General features: G+C 54.4%; 4 protein-coding genes across 6 annotated transcripts; all 4 read left to right on the top strand.

Annotated features, from left to right (window-relative positions):
* Positions 1–31: 31 nt before the first annotated feature.
* H257_03944 (hypothetical protein) lies at positions 32–907 on the top strand (the record flags this gene model as incomplete). The annotated part of the gene is made up of 1 exon (XM_009828269.1): positions 32–907. A coding segment is annotated over one exon (876 nt), but the record flags the coding sequence as incomplete, so codon positions are not given.
* Positions 908–1,472: 565 nt separating this feature from the next.
* H257_03943 lies at positions 1,473–3,112 on the top strand. 2 transcript variants are annotated; one of them, XM_009828267.1, is made up of 4 exons: positions 1,473–1,674; positions 1,733–2,219; positions 2,274–2,492; positions 2,550–3,112. In XM_009828267.1, the coding sequence occupies exons 1-4, from the start codon at positions 1,581–1,583 to the stop codon at positions 2,977–2,979; spliced, it is 1,230 nt and encodes a 409-aa protein (XP_009826569.1). In that variant the 5' UTR covers positions 1,473–1,580; the 3' UTR covers positions 2,980–3,112. The 2 variants fall into 2 exon arrangements, with proteins under 2 accessions (XP_009826569.1, XP_009826570.1); XM_009828268.1 differs by having other exon boundaries at positions 1,473–2,219.
* Positions 3,113–3,230: 118 nt separating this feature from the next.
* On the top strand, positions 3,231–11,395 carry H257_03942. Of its 2 annotated transcripts, XM_009828265.1 has the most exons (24): positions 3,231–3,341; positions 3,416–3,658; positions 3,712–3,767; positions 3,826–3,948; positions 4,001–4,141; positions 4,192–4,512; positions 4,591–4,914; positions 4,975–5,181; positions 5,273–5,755; positions 5,828–6,520; positions 6,577–6,701; positions 6,781–6,966; positions 7,032–7,275; positions 7,330–8,490; positions 8,551–9,061; positions 9,105–9,556; positions 9,614–9,853; positions 9,910–10,173; positions 10,233–10,436; positions 10,498–10,671; positions 10,725–10,812; positions 10,879–10,974; positions 11,017–11,147; positions 11,197–11,395. In XM_009828265.1, the coding sequence occupies exons 1-24, from the start codon at positions 3,260–3,262 to the stop codon at positions 11,326–11,328; spliced, it is 6,681 nt and encodes a 2,226-aa protein (XP_009826567.1). In that variant the 5' UTR covers positions 3,231–3,259; the 3' UTR covers positions 11,329–11,395. The 2 variants fall into 2 exon arrangements, with proteins under 2 accessions (XP_009826567.1, XP_009826568.1); XM_009828266.1 differs by having other exon boundaries at positions 11,017–11,395.
* A 94-nt stretch (positions 11,396–11,489) lies between these two features.
* Positions 11,490–13,191, top strand: H257_03941 (hypothetical protein). The gene has a single exon (XM_009828264.1). The coding sequence runs from the start codon at positions 11,532–11,534 to the stop codon at positions 13,068–13,070; it is 1,539 nt and encodes a 512-aa protein (XP_009826566.1). The 5' UTR covers positions 11,490–11,531; the 3' UTR covers positions 13,071–13,191.
* Positions 13,192–13,734: the final 543 nt, after the last annotated feature.

Genomic DNA, 13,734 nt, shown 5'->3' with positions numbered 1-13,734 from the left:
GAGCCTAAAGTGGTTGCAATTCCGGCCGTAGCAGATTGCAGTGCGAATCGTTGCTGCCCCATCACCTGCTGTCGTGAACGAAGCTCCTGTGGTCGACGTGATTCAAGTCGCCACCGTGGAAGAGCCTAAAGTGGTTGCAATTCCGGCCGTAGCAGTCGTGGCTGAGCAAGTTTTGGCGGAGGAAGCGCCAGTTACCGACGCATCCCCAGTCGTTGACATCTTGGCCCACCACGTGGTGAAAACTGATGTAGCTGCTGTGGTCGATGTCGCAGTGGTCGCAAGAGTCGATGAACTTGAAGCGGGTGATATCCCTGTAGGCCAAGATGATACTATTCAAGTCCCTGAAGTAACTGTTCCGGTGGTGCAAGCTCCTACACTCAAAGATGAAGTAGTCGTTGATCATGTGGCAGTGGTGGATGCACTAGCGGATGTGGAAGAAGTCACTGACTCGGATGAAGTTGTCCCCGAAGCTGGGGCTACGAAGGCAGTGACGCGACAAGACGCGTCCACTGTGCAAACCACTGTACCCCCCCTCGGCAGCATCGCTGTCGTACCCGTTAATGTCTTCCCCACTCCAGTCACCGTGTCAACAACCCCCGCCTCCTCCGTAGAACAACCCCCCGCCGACGTCACCTCTCCACCTGTGGACCGAGAGCGCCCCAACTTGTTGAGCATCGACGACGACGACGTGGTGTACGCTTCGTCGAGCGACGGGAAGTCCCGGTCCGTGGACGGCAGCTCGGGCAGCGTCGAATTCTCCACCACGGACGACGAAAGGTACTCAACGTCACCCCTCACCGATGAACAACGCAAGAGACGCAACAAGAAGCGGGCGCTCAAGCGTCGCAGTCGCAAGTCGGCCGCCGACGCCAAACTAGCCCAAGTGGCGACTACCGATTCGCCCTAGCCATGTGTTGTATGGCTGCTTGCGATGACCGACTAGAACTACTATATATCCTCAATGTTATACATGCGGGTCAAACAATTCCCTCGTAACTTAACAGTAAGTAGCATCAATCTGCCACGTGTCCGAAAGGGCAAAGTGCACACACTCGACATGTCCAATTATAATTACCTAAAGGGTATTTACCCTAGCCGGGTATCAGACTGGTCGCGATAAGCCCAGCACTGCCTGAGCAAAAGACACTGTAGACCTCTGTCTCGAATAGTAGTACTGCATTGCAGCTCAAGTGTACATGCTACACCGATACACATACCAGTATTTGCAAATGCAAGTACCGGTACTATTAGTAGGACAATGTACAGTACCCGGAGTGCTAGGTCAAAGACCACTTCGTCGGGTGGCCGTTTTTACCCGACGGTTAATATCATTTCCTATCAGGTATTGTCCTTTTACCCAAAATTTGGACTTTTGTACTGACTCGCCAAATCGATCGATTCTTCGTCCTGACTTTTGTACTGTATGTAAAGATCGTCCAGTACCACACTAATTTCAGTCACACTCTCATATTGTCAAAGAGTGATTTGGATTGGCCACTTGATTTGTGTTGTGGGTTTTGATTGGTTGATGGATCCAGCACCCCACCGAATAATCGACTTGACAATATTAGAACTGCTCAATGGCTCGCCGATTGAACGGGTTTGACCAACCAACGGTGTGGCATGAGTTCACCCCACTTGCCATCAAGCACAACGCCGTCAACTTAGGCCAAGGTGAGCCAAGTGTACCCGTTGTATGCGTCTGCTTCAATCTTGTCATGCATGATGGTAGGTTTTCCGGACTGGCCGTGCGACGCATTCGTGAAAGATGCGGCCAAAATTGCCATCGATGCCGACGTCAACCAATACGCTCGCCCAGGAGGCCACCTGCGTCTCGTGCGTGAAGTGGCAAAGCACTACACGACGTCGCTGGCCCGTCCAGTGCCGATCGAACCGACGACCGAAGTGGCGATTGGAGTCGGGGCGTCCGAGATAATGTACAGCGCCATGATGGGCCTCGTGAATCCCGGCGACGAAGTCATTCTCATCGAGCCTGCCTTTGACATTTATGCGTCCCAGGTGCAAATGGCAGGCGGCGTGTGTGTGTTTGTCCCGCTCACGTTCAACGAGTCGACATCCCAATTCGAACTGGACTTGCCCGCCATGGAAGCTGCGTTTACTTCCAAGACACGCGTGCTGGTCGTGAACAGCCCCCACAACCCGACGGGCACTGTGTTCCCCAAGCAAGACCTGGAGCAGCTCGCATCGGTGGTCAAGTGGTGCGTACCCACCCTCTCGCATGTCGAATACCGCGTTGACCTGTGATGTTTTAGTTTCCCCAACGTGGTGGTGGTGGCCGACGACGTGTACGAACACATTGTGTTTGCCCCGTTGACGAGGTTTGCCACGCTCCCTGGCATGTGGGAGCGCACAATCACGGTGGGGTCAGCTGGGAAAACGTTCTCCGTCACGGGGTGGAAGGTGGGCTGGGCAGTCGGGCCACCGCACTTGATCAAGTGGCTAAACCTAGCCAACAACTGGGTCATGTTTTGGTAACTACTTGCTTCAAACAACTAGAGTGCTATGGATGCTGACGTCGCTTGTACCAGTGTCGCAGCTCCATTGCAAGAAGCGGTGGCGACCATGTTGAAGAAGGCCGTGCGTCCATTCGAGTCGTTTTCGAGCTACTATGCATACCTAGGGGACAAGTACCTGAAGAAGCGCGACTGGCTGGCCGCTGCTTTAACTGCGCTGGGCATCCCCGTGGTGCTGGCCCAAGGCGGCACGTTTTTGTTTGCCGACGTGTCGCGCGTGGCCGTGCCTGCGTCCTACTTGGACGACGGGAACACGCCGAAAGACTATGCGTTTTGTCGATGGCTGACGATTGAAAAGCAAGTGACCACGATTCCTACCAGCGCGTTCTACAGCCACACCAACAAAGCCAATGGCCATTGCTTTGTTCGGTTTGCGTACTGCAAGTCGGACGTGTCGTTGGCCCTTGCGATTGAACGTTTGCAGTCCATTCAACTACTAGAGTAGACAAAGATGTGGCGCATTTATCCATTTCTGCTTTATAAACGAGTTTGGAGTATGTATACATACTGTAATGCTCCTCATGCACGTGATTCCGTGTTCGCGATACAGGACTGTGCAGCTCTTACCGCAATTTCATACGTATTCACATTGCTTTTGAACGGACGATCCTGACGATCCTTCTACGGTTTTGAGTATTGTGATTGGCCAATGCAAAAATCTGAAACGTCGCAGGCCAATGGCAAACCGCGAATTTGGTCGACCCTACACACACACAATACGCACCATGGGTATGCTCCTAGGGAAGCATCGGTACAACAGCGACGAGTCTGTCGAGTTACTTCGAGAGACCAAGTACTTTTCACAATGTATGTAGCTATGTGACTACGCCTGCTTGTTGCATGATGATGGGATACATCATCTAACGACTACTGGGTGGCAGGGACATTGGCGGATGTGCGCGAGTTGCACGCCCGATTCCAAAAGACTTGGGGGTTTGCAATCACGGAAAGTCAACTCGAGTCGTTGATACTACTCAAGCAGCCGGAGGCAGTATCGTCCAAGGAAATCTTTGCCGTCTTAGACGCGACGCGAGATGGAAAACAGGACGGACGGATCGACGGCCTCGAGTTCATTGGTGGATTGACCATCGTGTGCCAAGGCACATTTGAAGATCGAGCTCGGTGTACGTGCCCCAGTGATGCAAAGTGCTGGCGTCGTTCTTACTCAATCGAGTAGTTGCCTTTGAAGTTTTCGATTTCAATCTCAACGGGTCGTTGTCTCCCATTGAGCTGGTACAACTACCGAATCATATCGTGTACACCTGACCAAGTTGTGGTTGTTGCTTTCCAGGCATTGCTAATGAAGTCTTGCTACAGCGGTATCACAGTCCTCACAGGCGGCCGCATTGCCTTGGTCCCTTCGATTCCGACGTTTGTAGAAGTGGCCCAGCAAGCATTTTCCCGCTTTGACAAGGTACTGTCCAACCCAATGGTTTCATCACGTGAACGCCGTTTGCATCGAGTAGGATCAAACCGATGCGCTCAACTACGACGAGTTTGTGACGTGGGCGAGAAGCAACCGCGACTTCATGATTTACATGGAGGCGTTCCGTATGATTTCCGAAACAGCGAAAGAACGCGTGCCCGAAGCCGAGTGGCTCCAAGAGGTACGCCGTCATGATTTGTCTGCTACGTCAGTTGATTGAAATTGATCTAGGCGAGCGACGACGACTCGGACATTGAGCTAGAGTGCGTTCTCCCGGCCGTCCTCGCACCGTCATCCTCCATCACCCCCTCTCCGTCCCCAAACCAATACGAATTCGAGCCGTGGATGCTTGCGGAACCTTCACGCGCGCCCGCGGTTGCACCGCCCCCTCGTCTTCCCCCCGTGAATTTGTCTCTCGAATGGGTGTATGGCTACCGTGCCCACGACACCCGGAACAACGTTCGGTACACCGCCACAGGGGACATCGTGTACACTGTATCCCGCCATGCGATTGTGTACAACAGCTCTCGCCACGAACAACGATATTACCAGGTACCCACCTAGTCGACCTTCAACCTTCACTGCCACATAGTCGAAAGTTCACAGTCACGTCATGCTATGCAAATGCAGGGCCACCGCAATGAAATTTTATGTTTGGCCATGAGTCCATCAGGGGACAAAGTGGCGACGGGAGACGTTGGTGCTGACTGTGCCATTCACGTGTGGCACCCTGTGACGATGGAGTGTCTGGCACTGCTGAGCCAGTTCCACGACACGGGGATTGCGCTCTTAACCTTTTCCAATCGCAACGACCTTCGATTGGTGTCGGTGGGGCTGGATGAGAACCATCGCATTGCCGTGTGGGACTGGAGTGCCAAGACCGTGCTGGCGTCTGGCATTGGGTCGACCCAGAAAGCGCTGGCGGTGGCACTGCACGACAACGGCTCGGAATTGGTATTTAGTTCGTCTAGAATAGTCGTGAAGTCCAGATGTGTTGTGTATGCGGGGATGTAGGTGGTGGCCGGGGACAAGAGTTTGGAGTTTTTCACTGTCGAGCACCGTATTCTGAAAAAAGAGCGCGCCAGTTTGGGGACCAAAGGACTGTTGCAGGGTTTCTTGTCGGTCGTGTTCTTCCAGCAATACGTTATTGTCGGCACCAGTCTGGGGCAATTGTATCAGTTTCAAGGCAAACAACTCGTGCGCACTGCCCAAGCCCACCCGGTACGGAACGTACAGTGTGCATACCAAACACCATTCCATCTTGTCGAGAGCACTTTGACTTTCTAAACTCAAACCATGGGCATATTTACAGGAGAAAGAGTCCGTCAACTGCCTCTTTATGTGCATGGGGTCGTTCTTTTCGGGCGGAAAGGACGGTACGATACGACAATGGGACACGACCTTGCAATCCATCGGCCACACCGTCGACTTGAGCACACTCAACCTCAACATGCACGACTATCGCATCGCGAGTCTGTGCTATCGCAGCGGCGGTGTCCACGGGGGCTACCTCCTTGTAGGCACTCGGTCCAGCGTCATCATCCAAGTGGAAGAGGCCACGAACGTCGTGCATCGCATCACTGCGTTTCACCAAACCCAACGGTGTACGGGGCTGTCTACAACCAACAAACGGGCCGAGTTTGTCACGTGTGGCGACGATCGCAAGATCCGCCGGTGGAGTTTGCGAAAACGCCAACAGGTGCACTCCCTAGCCCTGCTCCAGCTCCCCCCGGGGCGGTGTATTGAGTACTCGACGGACGCTGAATGGATTGCGATGGGCTGCACGGACGGCACGGTAGCCCTCTGCCCCATATTTTCGTCAACTTGCTCTCCATTAGCGCAAATGTACTGACGAGTTTCTTGTTAGATTGTCCTTGTCGACCACGCCCTCACCGCCATGCACTTGAATTTCCGTCACGCGTTCAAAGAAATCGTGGCCATCAAGTTCGCGCTGGGGGACCGCCTCCTCGCTGCATCCTGTGCGAATGGGGTCATCTACCTCTACCGCGTCGACGTGTCCAGCGGTCGGGTGCAGCTCTCCCGCCACGCCCTGCTCAAACCCATGCCCAACGAGGTCGCGACAGCCGCAAGCACCCTCGACTTTTCCGTCGACGGACGGTACTTGCAGTCTCAGCACGGCCCGACGCTGCGATTCTGGGACGTCCTTTGCGCGTCTCGCGTGTTCGTGATGCAGAAAATCCGGGACGCCACGTGGCATTCGTGGAAGAGCACGATCGGCCACTCGATTCAGGCGCTGCATGGTGTACAAGACCAAGTAGCAAGTGTGTCTGTGAACCATCGCCACAACCTCGTCGCAGTCGTCACCCACGACGGGTACGTTGGGGTCAGTACGTACCCTGCGGTCACCGCCCAAACACTGCAAAAGCAAGTGCTTGGCCACGGTCGCAGTCCATCGCAAGGACTTGGTCGTGGGATGGTGCATTGCGGGTTCACCAGACACGACTCGGTTTTGATCACTGCTGGCAGCCACGATCGGTGTGTGTGTCAGTGGAAACTGACGCGGGAAACAGTCGACGAGCAGCCCAAGCCGCTCCGTGAGGTAAATAGTATTCGTTATAACTGGTACATTCATTGGTTGATGCGTTGACAACTTAGTTGTCTGAAGCGTCCAGAATGGACATGTCTATGCATACCACCACTCCGGCATCGCGACTGCCCAACACAGCGCTATCCACCCTACTGACACCGTCGTATTATCAACCCAATCCTGCCTACAAAGCGTAGGCGTTTATAACCTTTGCATTCAACATTTTCTCGCTTGAGTTATAGTAGCCTTACAGAGCTCTTGTTATGTACTAGGGAAGCGCCAGACTTGGATCTGGAGCTTGTGTGGGTCCATGGCATCAACGTCACTGAAGGGTCTGCGAAATTGGGCGTGACCGATGCAGGCGAGGTTGTCTACGCTGCGGCCACCATCGGCGTCCTCTTTGACTATTCCACTCGAAAACAACGTCATTATCAACACCACAAAAAGAGCATCACGAGGTCGGCTACATGCATCCAAAGCTGTGGTTTCAGAGGTGACGTACGACGCTCATTGTTGCATTTAGTGTGGCCGTGCATCCAAGTGGAAAGGTTGCCGCGACAGGGTCATCGATTGAAATCTCGTTTTGGAACACGACCACCCTGGAAACACTAGGGGTGCTCCCCGTCTCTGCCCCCGTGACGTTACTAGCGTTCAAACACAGCGGAGAGCTCGTCGTGGCCGTCCTCTCAGACGCCGTGCACACGGTGGTGTGTATCTTGTGGAAAGAAGGGCACGTAGTGGCCACCGCCCAGAACACGTTGGATCAAGTACGTCGCAGTGATTGACTGGCACACTAATAGACAAACACGTTTGTTCTACAGGTGCTGGCGTGCAGTTTCACCAACAACGACGCGTCGTTTGCAACATGTGGTGTGGACCATGTGATGTTCTGGACAGTGGTTAACAACCACTACCTTCGTTCGCAGCGCGGCATCTTTGGTCGCATTGCCATCATACAAACGTTGACGTGCGTTGCCAGTGTCGGCGACTTGAAGACCATCACGGGGGCGCAAGACGGCGCGCTGATTGTCTGGGATGACCATCACGCTTGTCAGCTCATCACAGCCCACGCCGCGGCGGTCACATGTGCCGTGTACCAACCATCACTTAAGCACGTCGTGACAGCATCCGCAGACGGCGCCATCTTTGTGTGGCTGTGCCAACCTTCCCATCGAAAGGATTACCTCGTGATGCTGGGTCGATGGCAGCCTGTGGGGGCCCCCACTAGCATTCTGGGCCTTGCTGCCAAAGAAGACTTGACGTTTGCTGTCACGGACGAATGCACGATGCTCGAGTTGGCGCCGAGTTGTTTTGAGTGGCTCAACACGTCGATGGCGCCGAAACCGACGCAGCCCCAGATTCTAATGCAGTGGCATGGCCAGAGCAGCGGCACGGTCAGTGGGCTGACGTGTCACCCGACCCTCGACATCATTGCCACGTCCGGCACAGACAAGTCGTTGAGAGTGTGGGATCTGCAGACACACCTGCAGGTAAAGTACAAGACACTCCCCGCCCCTGCGAAAGCTCTGGCGTATTCGAAAACCCAAGACGACAAGGCCAGGTTTCACCTGGCCATCGCCCTGACCACAGGGTCGTTGGTGATTGTCCACGATACGACCTTGGACGACGTGACTTCGATCGAGTGCTGCAAGCAGGCGTGCGTGGACATCAAGTACTCTCCCTGCGGAAAGCTCCTCGCGCTGGCATGCACAGACGCGTCCATTTACGTGTACGCCATCAAGGATAACCTCACGTACGCACTACACGCCAAGTGCGAGCCCAAAGGCACAATGAGTCGGCACCCCATCACCCACTTGGATTTCAACTTTGACTCGACCATCCTGCGAAGCAATGCGTTGGAACTGCAATGTGCGTTTTGGGATGTTAGCACCGGACAACACTTGGAGCACTCGGTGTCTGCCCGGGAGACCCACTGGCACACGTGCACGTGTCCATCGACGTGGTCCCTCCTCGGTGCCAATGTAACACCTCTCGTCTGTTTGATGAATGCTCATGTTGATGTTGTTTTTTCAACGTGGTAGATCGACGGCACCGTAGGTCTCTCGTGCGCGGACCGCGTGCACTCGGACGAACATGTCGTGGGTACTGCCAAGTTTTCGTCCATTTTACCGGTCGTGGCCGTGGGTGATATGGACGGCCACATTCAGTTGATTTGGTATCCGTGTGTCGAGCCCAGCGCGTCGAAATTGTACGGGGGCCACGCGTCGCCCATACATTGCATTCGCTTTACCAGACACAATCGGTTTCTCGTGAGCGTCGGCACGTACGATCGAACGCTGTTGGTGTGGGCCACCGACTATGTCTCCGAAGCGAACGAACGACGTCAAGCACAAGCCGCCTCTCCCCCTGCCGCCCCCGTCACCGTCCATCATACCGCTGCAAACTCAACCAAAGTGCACTTGGCCGATGAGCGACTTCTAGCCAAGGACGATATTGACAAGGACTTTGAAGGGGGGAAAGGGGACGAGTTTATGGCTGTCAAGCCATGGGTAGGCGCCATCCGAGAACCCACCAATTGGACGTCCAAGCCAGGTACTTCATGTGCTGGACTGAGTTTATAACAGAACTCGAGTAGACGACAACGAAGCCCCACTCAGCTCCCTCGAGCTTTCCTTTGTCTACGGCTACCGTGGGTTCGACACGCGCAATAATTTGAGCTTTGGTGCCGGCGCCAACACAATCATCTACCACGCGGCGGCACTTGGCATCGTGTACGACAAGCAACATCACCGCCAGATCTTTCACTATGGCCACACCGACGACATCATGTGTTTGGCAGTGCACCCCGAAGGGCATCTAGTTGCGAGTGGCGAGCGCGGACGCACCCCCAAGGTTATCCTGTGGGACGCCAACTCGGGGTCGAGTCTTTGTGTGCTGTCTGGGTTCCACAAACGAGGAGTGAGTCACGTGGCGTTCAATACCAAAGGCGACTTGCTGGCGACACATGGCATGGATGACGACCACAGCATCGCCATTTACAATCTCCAGGGGAAGCTTGTGGCCAAGGCCACAGCGTCAAAGCAATCGGTAGGCGGGTTTTGATAGGATTTCGAGCATTGGACATTCATGACGATGATGCCGTAGATTCTCGGCATTGCATTCATGGACAAAGACGGCATCAGCGTGGGAGAAAAGTCGGTTCTGTTTTGGAGCGTGTCGCAGTCGAACGTGTCGGTGAAGAAGGGCTCGTTTGGCAAAGGAGACAGTCGCAGCACCGTCCTGTGCGCGGTGTTTGTGCTGGGGGAAGCAGTCACAGGCCAAGCCGATGGATCGTTGTATCAATGGAAAGGTCGAAATTGCATAGCCCTTGTCAAAGGCCACGAAGTACGTACTTAGCATGCCTCCAATGGGTTGCAAGATGTGACAGCGTGGTTTGAAAGGGGGCAGTGAATTGCTTGTGTTACGATGTCACGACCAAGAGTCTTCTCTCGGGGGGAAAGGACGGCGTGATCAAGTTTTGGGGGGCGTCGTTTGAAGTGTTGATGCAGTTTGACTTGAAATCGGCAAGTGGGGGTGGGGGTAGCATTCGCAGCCTCAGCATCGACAACGGCAAAGTGCTCTTTGGAACCCAAGCGTGTGAAATATGCGAAGTTGACGTCACCGATTTGCGGAAACCGGCGGTGCCAATGCGAACGTTCATCGAGGTCTTCTAGGCTATCCTTGTGATGCATAACGATTTGAAACAATTTACCAACACGAGTAGGGGCATGGCGGGGGGGAGTTGTGGGGCCTGGGGGCGCACCCTGAGAAGCAGCAGATCGTCACTGCCGGTGACGACGGTATCGTGCGTCTATGGGATGCTCCGAACCGTTCGTGCTTGGCCAAGCTACCGTTGCATAAAAAGTGCCGCGCCGTCGGATTGTCCCCTGACGGAAACCATATTGCCGTGGGCGCGATGGATGGTTCGGTATGACTTACCGCTTCAAGACAATCCAGCTGGGGTTGGTGGAATTCATTGTGGTGATTAGGTGACGATCCTCAAAGGAGGACTCGAAGGCGTGGTGGTCGAGTTGAGGGTGAGCATCAAGGCGATATCGGTTGTCAAGTACTCCTTCGATGGCAAGACATTGGCCGTGGGAAGCCACGACCAGCGCATTTACTTGTACACGGCCCCGGCCTACTCCAAACGATGTGTCCTTCGAGTATGTCGTGAATGCTCTCGATTGGTTTAACGTTACACCAATTCGACTCGCAGGGCCACAGCAGTTACATCACGCATTTGGACTTTACGCTGGATACCCATTATCTCCAGAGTAACTGCGGCGCGTACGAACTGCTCTTTTGTAAGCTACTCCATGCACTTACAGTCATGTGATAGATTTTATGTCATGGTGTATGTCTGTAATTAGGGGACGTCGCGAGTGGAAAGCAAGTGACGAGTGCTAACACATTGCGGGATGTCAAGTGGCACACGTGGACTTGTACTCTTGGGTGGCCCGTGCAAGGTAGCAATACCATCATTGTATTGGTTTTGAGGTGTGCATCAGGCATATGGCCTGAGCGCGCCGATGGCACGGACATCAACGGCGCATGCCGAAGCAATTCCCATAAGAGTTTGATGACAGTGGACGACAGTGGCCACGTCAACTTGTTCCGGTATCCGTGCGTCCAACCCAAGGTGCGTTGCCCCACGAGGCGCTTATGCTGATCCTTTTGTGTCTCTGCAGTCCAAGTCGAGGCAATACCTGGGCCACTCGTCGCACGTGACCGATTGTACCTTCACGAAAGGTGACATGTTTGCCGTGTCTCTTGGTGGCGGCGACAACGCCATCTTTCAGTTCAAGTACATTGAGAAGTAGACGTAGGAGTAACTTGTAATCTGCTTGAGCTACGAGTGTATAGTCGTAGAGTCATGGTGGTGGCTTTCCTGTCGGAGAACCGGCCAGGTGTTGTTGATGCAACATCCGGATTCGGACGATCGGATCCTTTATTACACGTCCGGATAAGATTCTTCGCACCTCTCCTGGTGATTTTTGGAAGGTGAAGCTAATCGACGACGATTATGGCCACGGCGGCGACAGCATCGGCACCGCCAGTAGATGGCAAGAAGAAGAAGAGTGCCGCCGCGTACTCCAAGGAGGATTCGCATGAGGAAGAAAAGGTGCCGCTGTTTGCGGCATTCCTGTGCTACTTTAACTTTGCCATCCTCATCACGTTTGGGCGTATCCGTGACTTCTTCGGGTGGTGGAGTGGGTATTCGAGGTACCACTCGAAGGGCGACAGCAAGGATGGATGTGCCGACATGTTTATCCCATGGGAGAACTTCTACACGAATCGCATCTACCACCGCGTCCAGGACGTGTTCAACCGTCCCGTGTCGTCGGCCCCCGGGGCGCGCATCGACGTGATCCAGCGCGTGTCCACGGACGGCAACAAGTCCATGCAGTGGACGCCCAAGACCCAGAACTGCATCAACTTGGGCTCGTACAACTATCTCGGGTTTGCCGACGACTGGATGAACACGTGTGCGTCGATGGTGTTGCCTGAGGTGGACACGCACACCGTGTGCAGCAACTCGCCGTCGGCCGAGTTCGGCACGACACCCGTGCACGTCGAACTGGAGGCGCTTGTGGCCGAGTTTATCGGCAAGGAAGCCGCGATCGTGTTCAACATGGGGTATGGCACCAACTCGACGTCGATTCCAGCGTTGATGGGTCCGGGCACGCTCGTGCTCAGCGACGCATTGAACCACACGTCGATCGTCAACGGCATCCGCGCGTCCGGTGCCGCCGTGGCCGTGTTCAAGCACAACAGCGCCAAGCATTTGGAGGTGATGCTCCGCACCAAGATCGCGGCAGGCCAGCCCCGCACGCATCGACCGTGGAAGAAGATATTCGTGGTCGTTGAGGGCATTTACTCGATGGAAGGCGAGATTTGTAAACTCCGATCGATTGTGGACGTTGCCAAGAAGTACAAGGCGTACATGTACGTGGACGAAGCGCACAGCATTGGCGCGCTGGGCGACACTGGGCGAGGCGTGTGCGAGTACACTGGTGTGTCCCCCAGTGAAATTGACATTTTGATGGGGACGTTCACCAAGTCGTTTGGGGGCATGGGGGGCTACATCGGGGCGTCGAAAGAGGTTGTGTCGTTGCTGCAGAATGCGTCGTCGGGGCATTTCATGGGCACGTCGTTGGCCCCCGTAGTTGCCGCCCAGGTGCTTGCGTCGTTCAAGGTCATTATGGGGCGCGACGGCACGAATATTGGCGCGACCAAGCTCAAGGCACTGCAGGACAACGCCAACTTTCTGCGCCAAGGACTCATGGACGCGGGGATGGTGACACTGGGCCAGTTCGACTCGCCTGTAATCCCCGTGATGCTGTACTCGATTTCCAAGATCGCAGAGTTCAGCCGACAATGTCTGCTTCGCAACATGGCCGTGGTCACCGTCGGCTTTCCAGCCACGCCGCTCCTGCTCGGCCGCGTCCGGTTCTGCGTCTCCGCCGCGCACACCCGCGCTGATTTGGAGGAAGCGCTCAAAAACTTGGCCGACGTCGCCAAGGTGTGCCATATCCGGTTCCACAAGCACATGTTTGGTTAACGAGTTGAAATGAAAGTGGGACTGGGTTACAGTAACGAACTCGTGTCCTGGGAGAGTTGTAGGTAGGCCACGGACGAGGTTGGTGGGGTTCTCACGTTAGATTACAAAGCCTTTGAGTCAATGACTGCTCTATCACATGTCGTCTGGAAGAGGAGGGGCGCTACACTAAGCAACTACAGCGGGAGAAGCGACCTCCTTGTCGGCATCAGCGATCTGCTGTGGAAGTTGTGTTCCTACTACAGTACCAGTTTGTTATGCAGAGCAGCCTTCAGAAGTGCGCAGCAAGCAAGCAAGAGTTTTGGCGTGTCGTGTCGCAGAGGTGGCATGTCCATATCTTTCTGGCACGTAAAATCTGGTCAACACCAACCACTACATGTACTAACTAACGCTAGTAATAGACCAAGTCAATCACAACACAACGCTAGGCGTATGTATTACTACGTAGTACTACACCTTTTTTCTATTGAGTAGGGACTTTTTTCAACGTTCTTGGCTTGGCGCTCATTCGAAAGGGCGATGTGTCCATTCATTTGGCCTTGTGGCCAATAGAATTGACAAATAGTGCCGCAACACCCTTTGAAATGTACCATGCTACCAATGGAAAAGGCTCCACTACCCAACAATGTGCCAAGTACCATTTCGAATCTGCCGTGCTTGAAGTGGA

This window comes from Aphanomyces astaci (assembly GCF_000520075.1).
Source record: "Aphanomyces astaci strain APO3 unplaced genomic scaffold supercont1.6, whole genome shotgun sequence".
NCBI classification, from domain to species: domain Eukaryota; phylum Oomycota; class Saprolegniomycetes; order Saprolegniales; family Verrucalvaceae; genus Aphanomyces; species Aphanomyces astaci.
The sequence above is the reverse complement of the archived record's forward strand: the minus strand, read 5'-3'. Positions and strand labels throughout refer to the sequence as shown.

Bases quoted from the DNA above. Each gene is read 5' to 3' on its own strand.
- H257_03943 (XM_009828267.1), top strand. From the start codon at position 1,581: ATGGCTCGCCGATTGAACGGGTTTGACCAACCAACGGTGTGGCATGAG. The intron at 1,675-1,732 runs GTGAGCCAAGTG...GCATGATGGTAG, and splicing joins CGCCGTCAACTTAGGCCAAG to GTTTTCCGGACTGGCCGTGC. The intron at 2,493-2,549 runs GTAACTACTTGC...CGCTTGTACCAG, and splicing joins AACAACTGGGTCATGTTTTG to TGTCGCAGCTCCATTGCAAG.
- H257_03942 (XM_009828265.1), top strand. From the start codon at position 3,260: ATGGGTATGCTCCTAGGGAAGCATCGGTACAACAGCGACGAGTCTGTC. The intron at 3,768-3,825 runs GTACAACTACCG...GTTGCTTTCCAG, and splicing joins CGTTGTCTCCCATTGAGCTG to GCATTGCTAATGAAGTCTTG. The intron at 10,813-10,878 runs GTAAGCTACTCC...GTCTGTAATTAG, and splicing joins CGCGTACGAACTGCTCTTTT to GGGACGTCGCGAGTGGAAAG.
- H257_03941 (XM_009828264.1), top strand. From the start codon at position 11,532: ATGGCCACGGCGGCGACAGCATCGGCACCGCCAGTAGATGGCAAGAAG.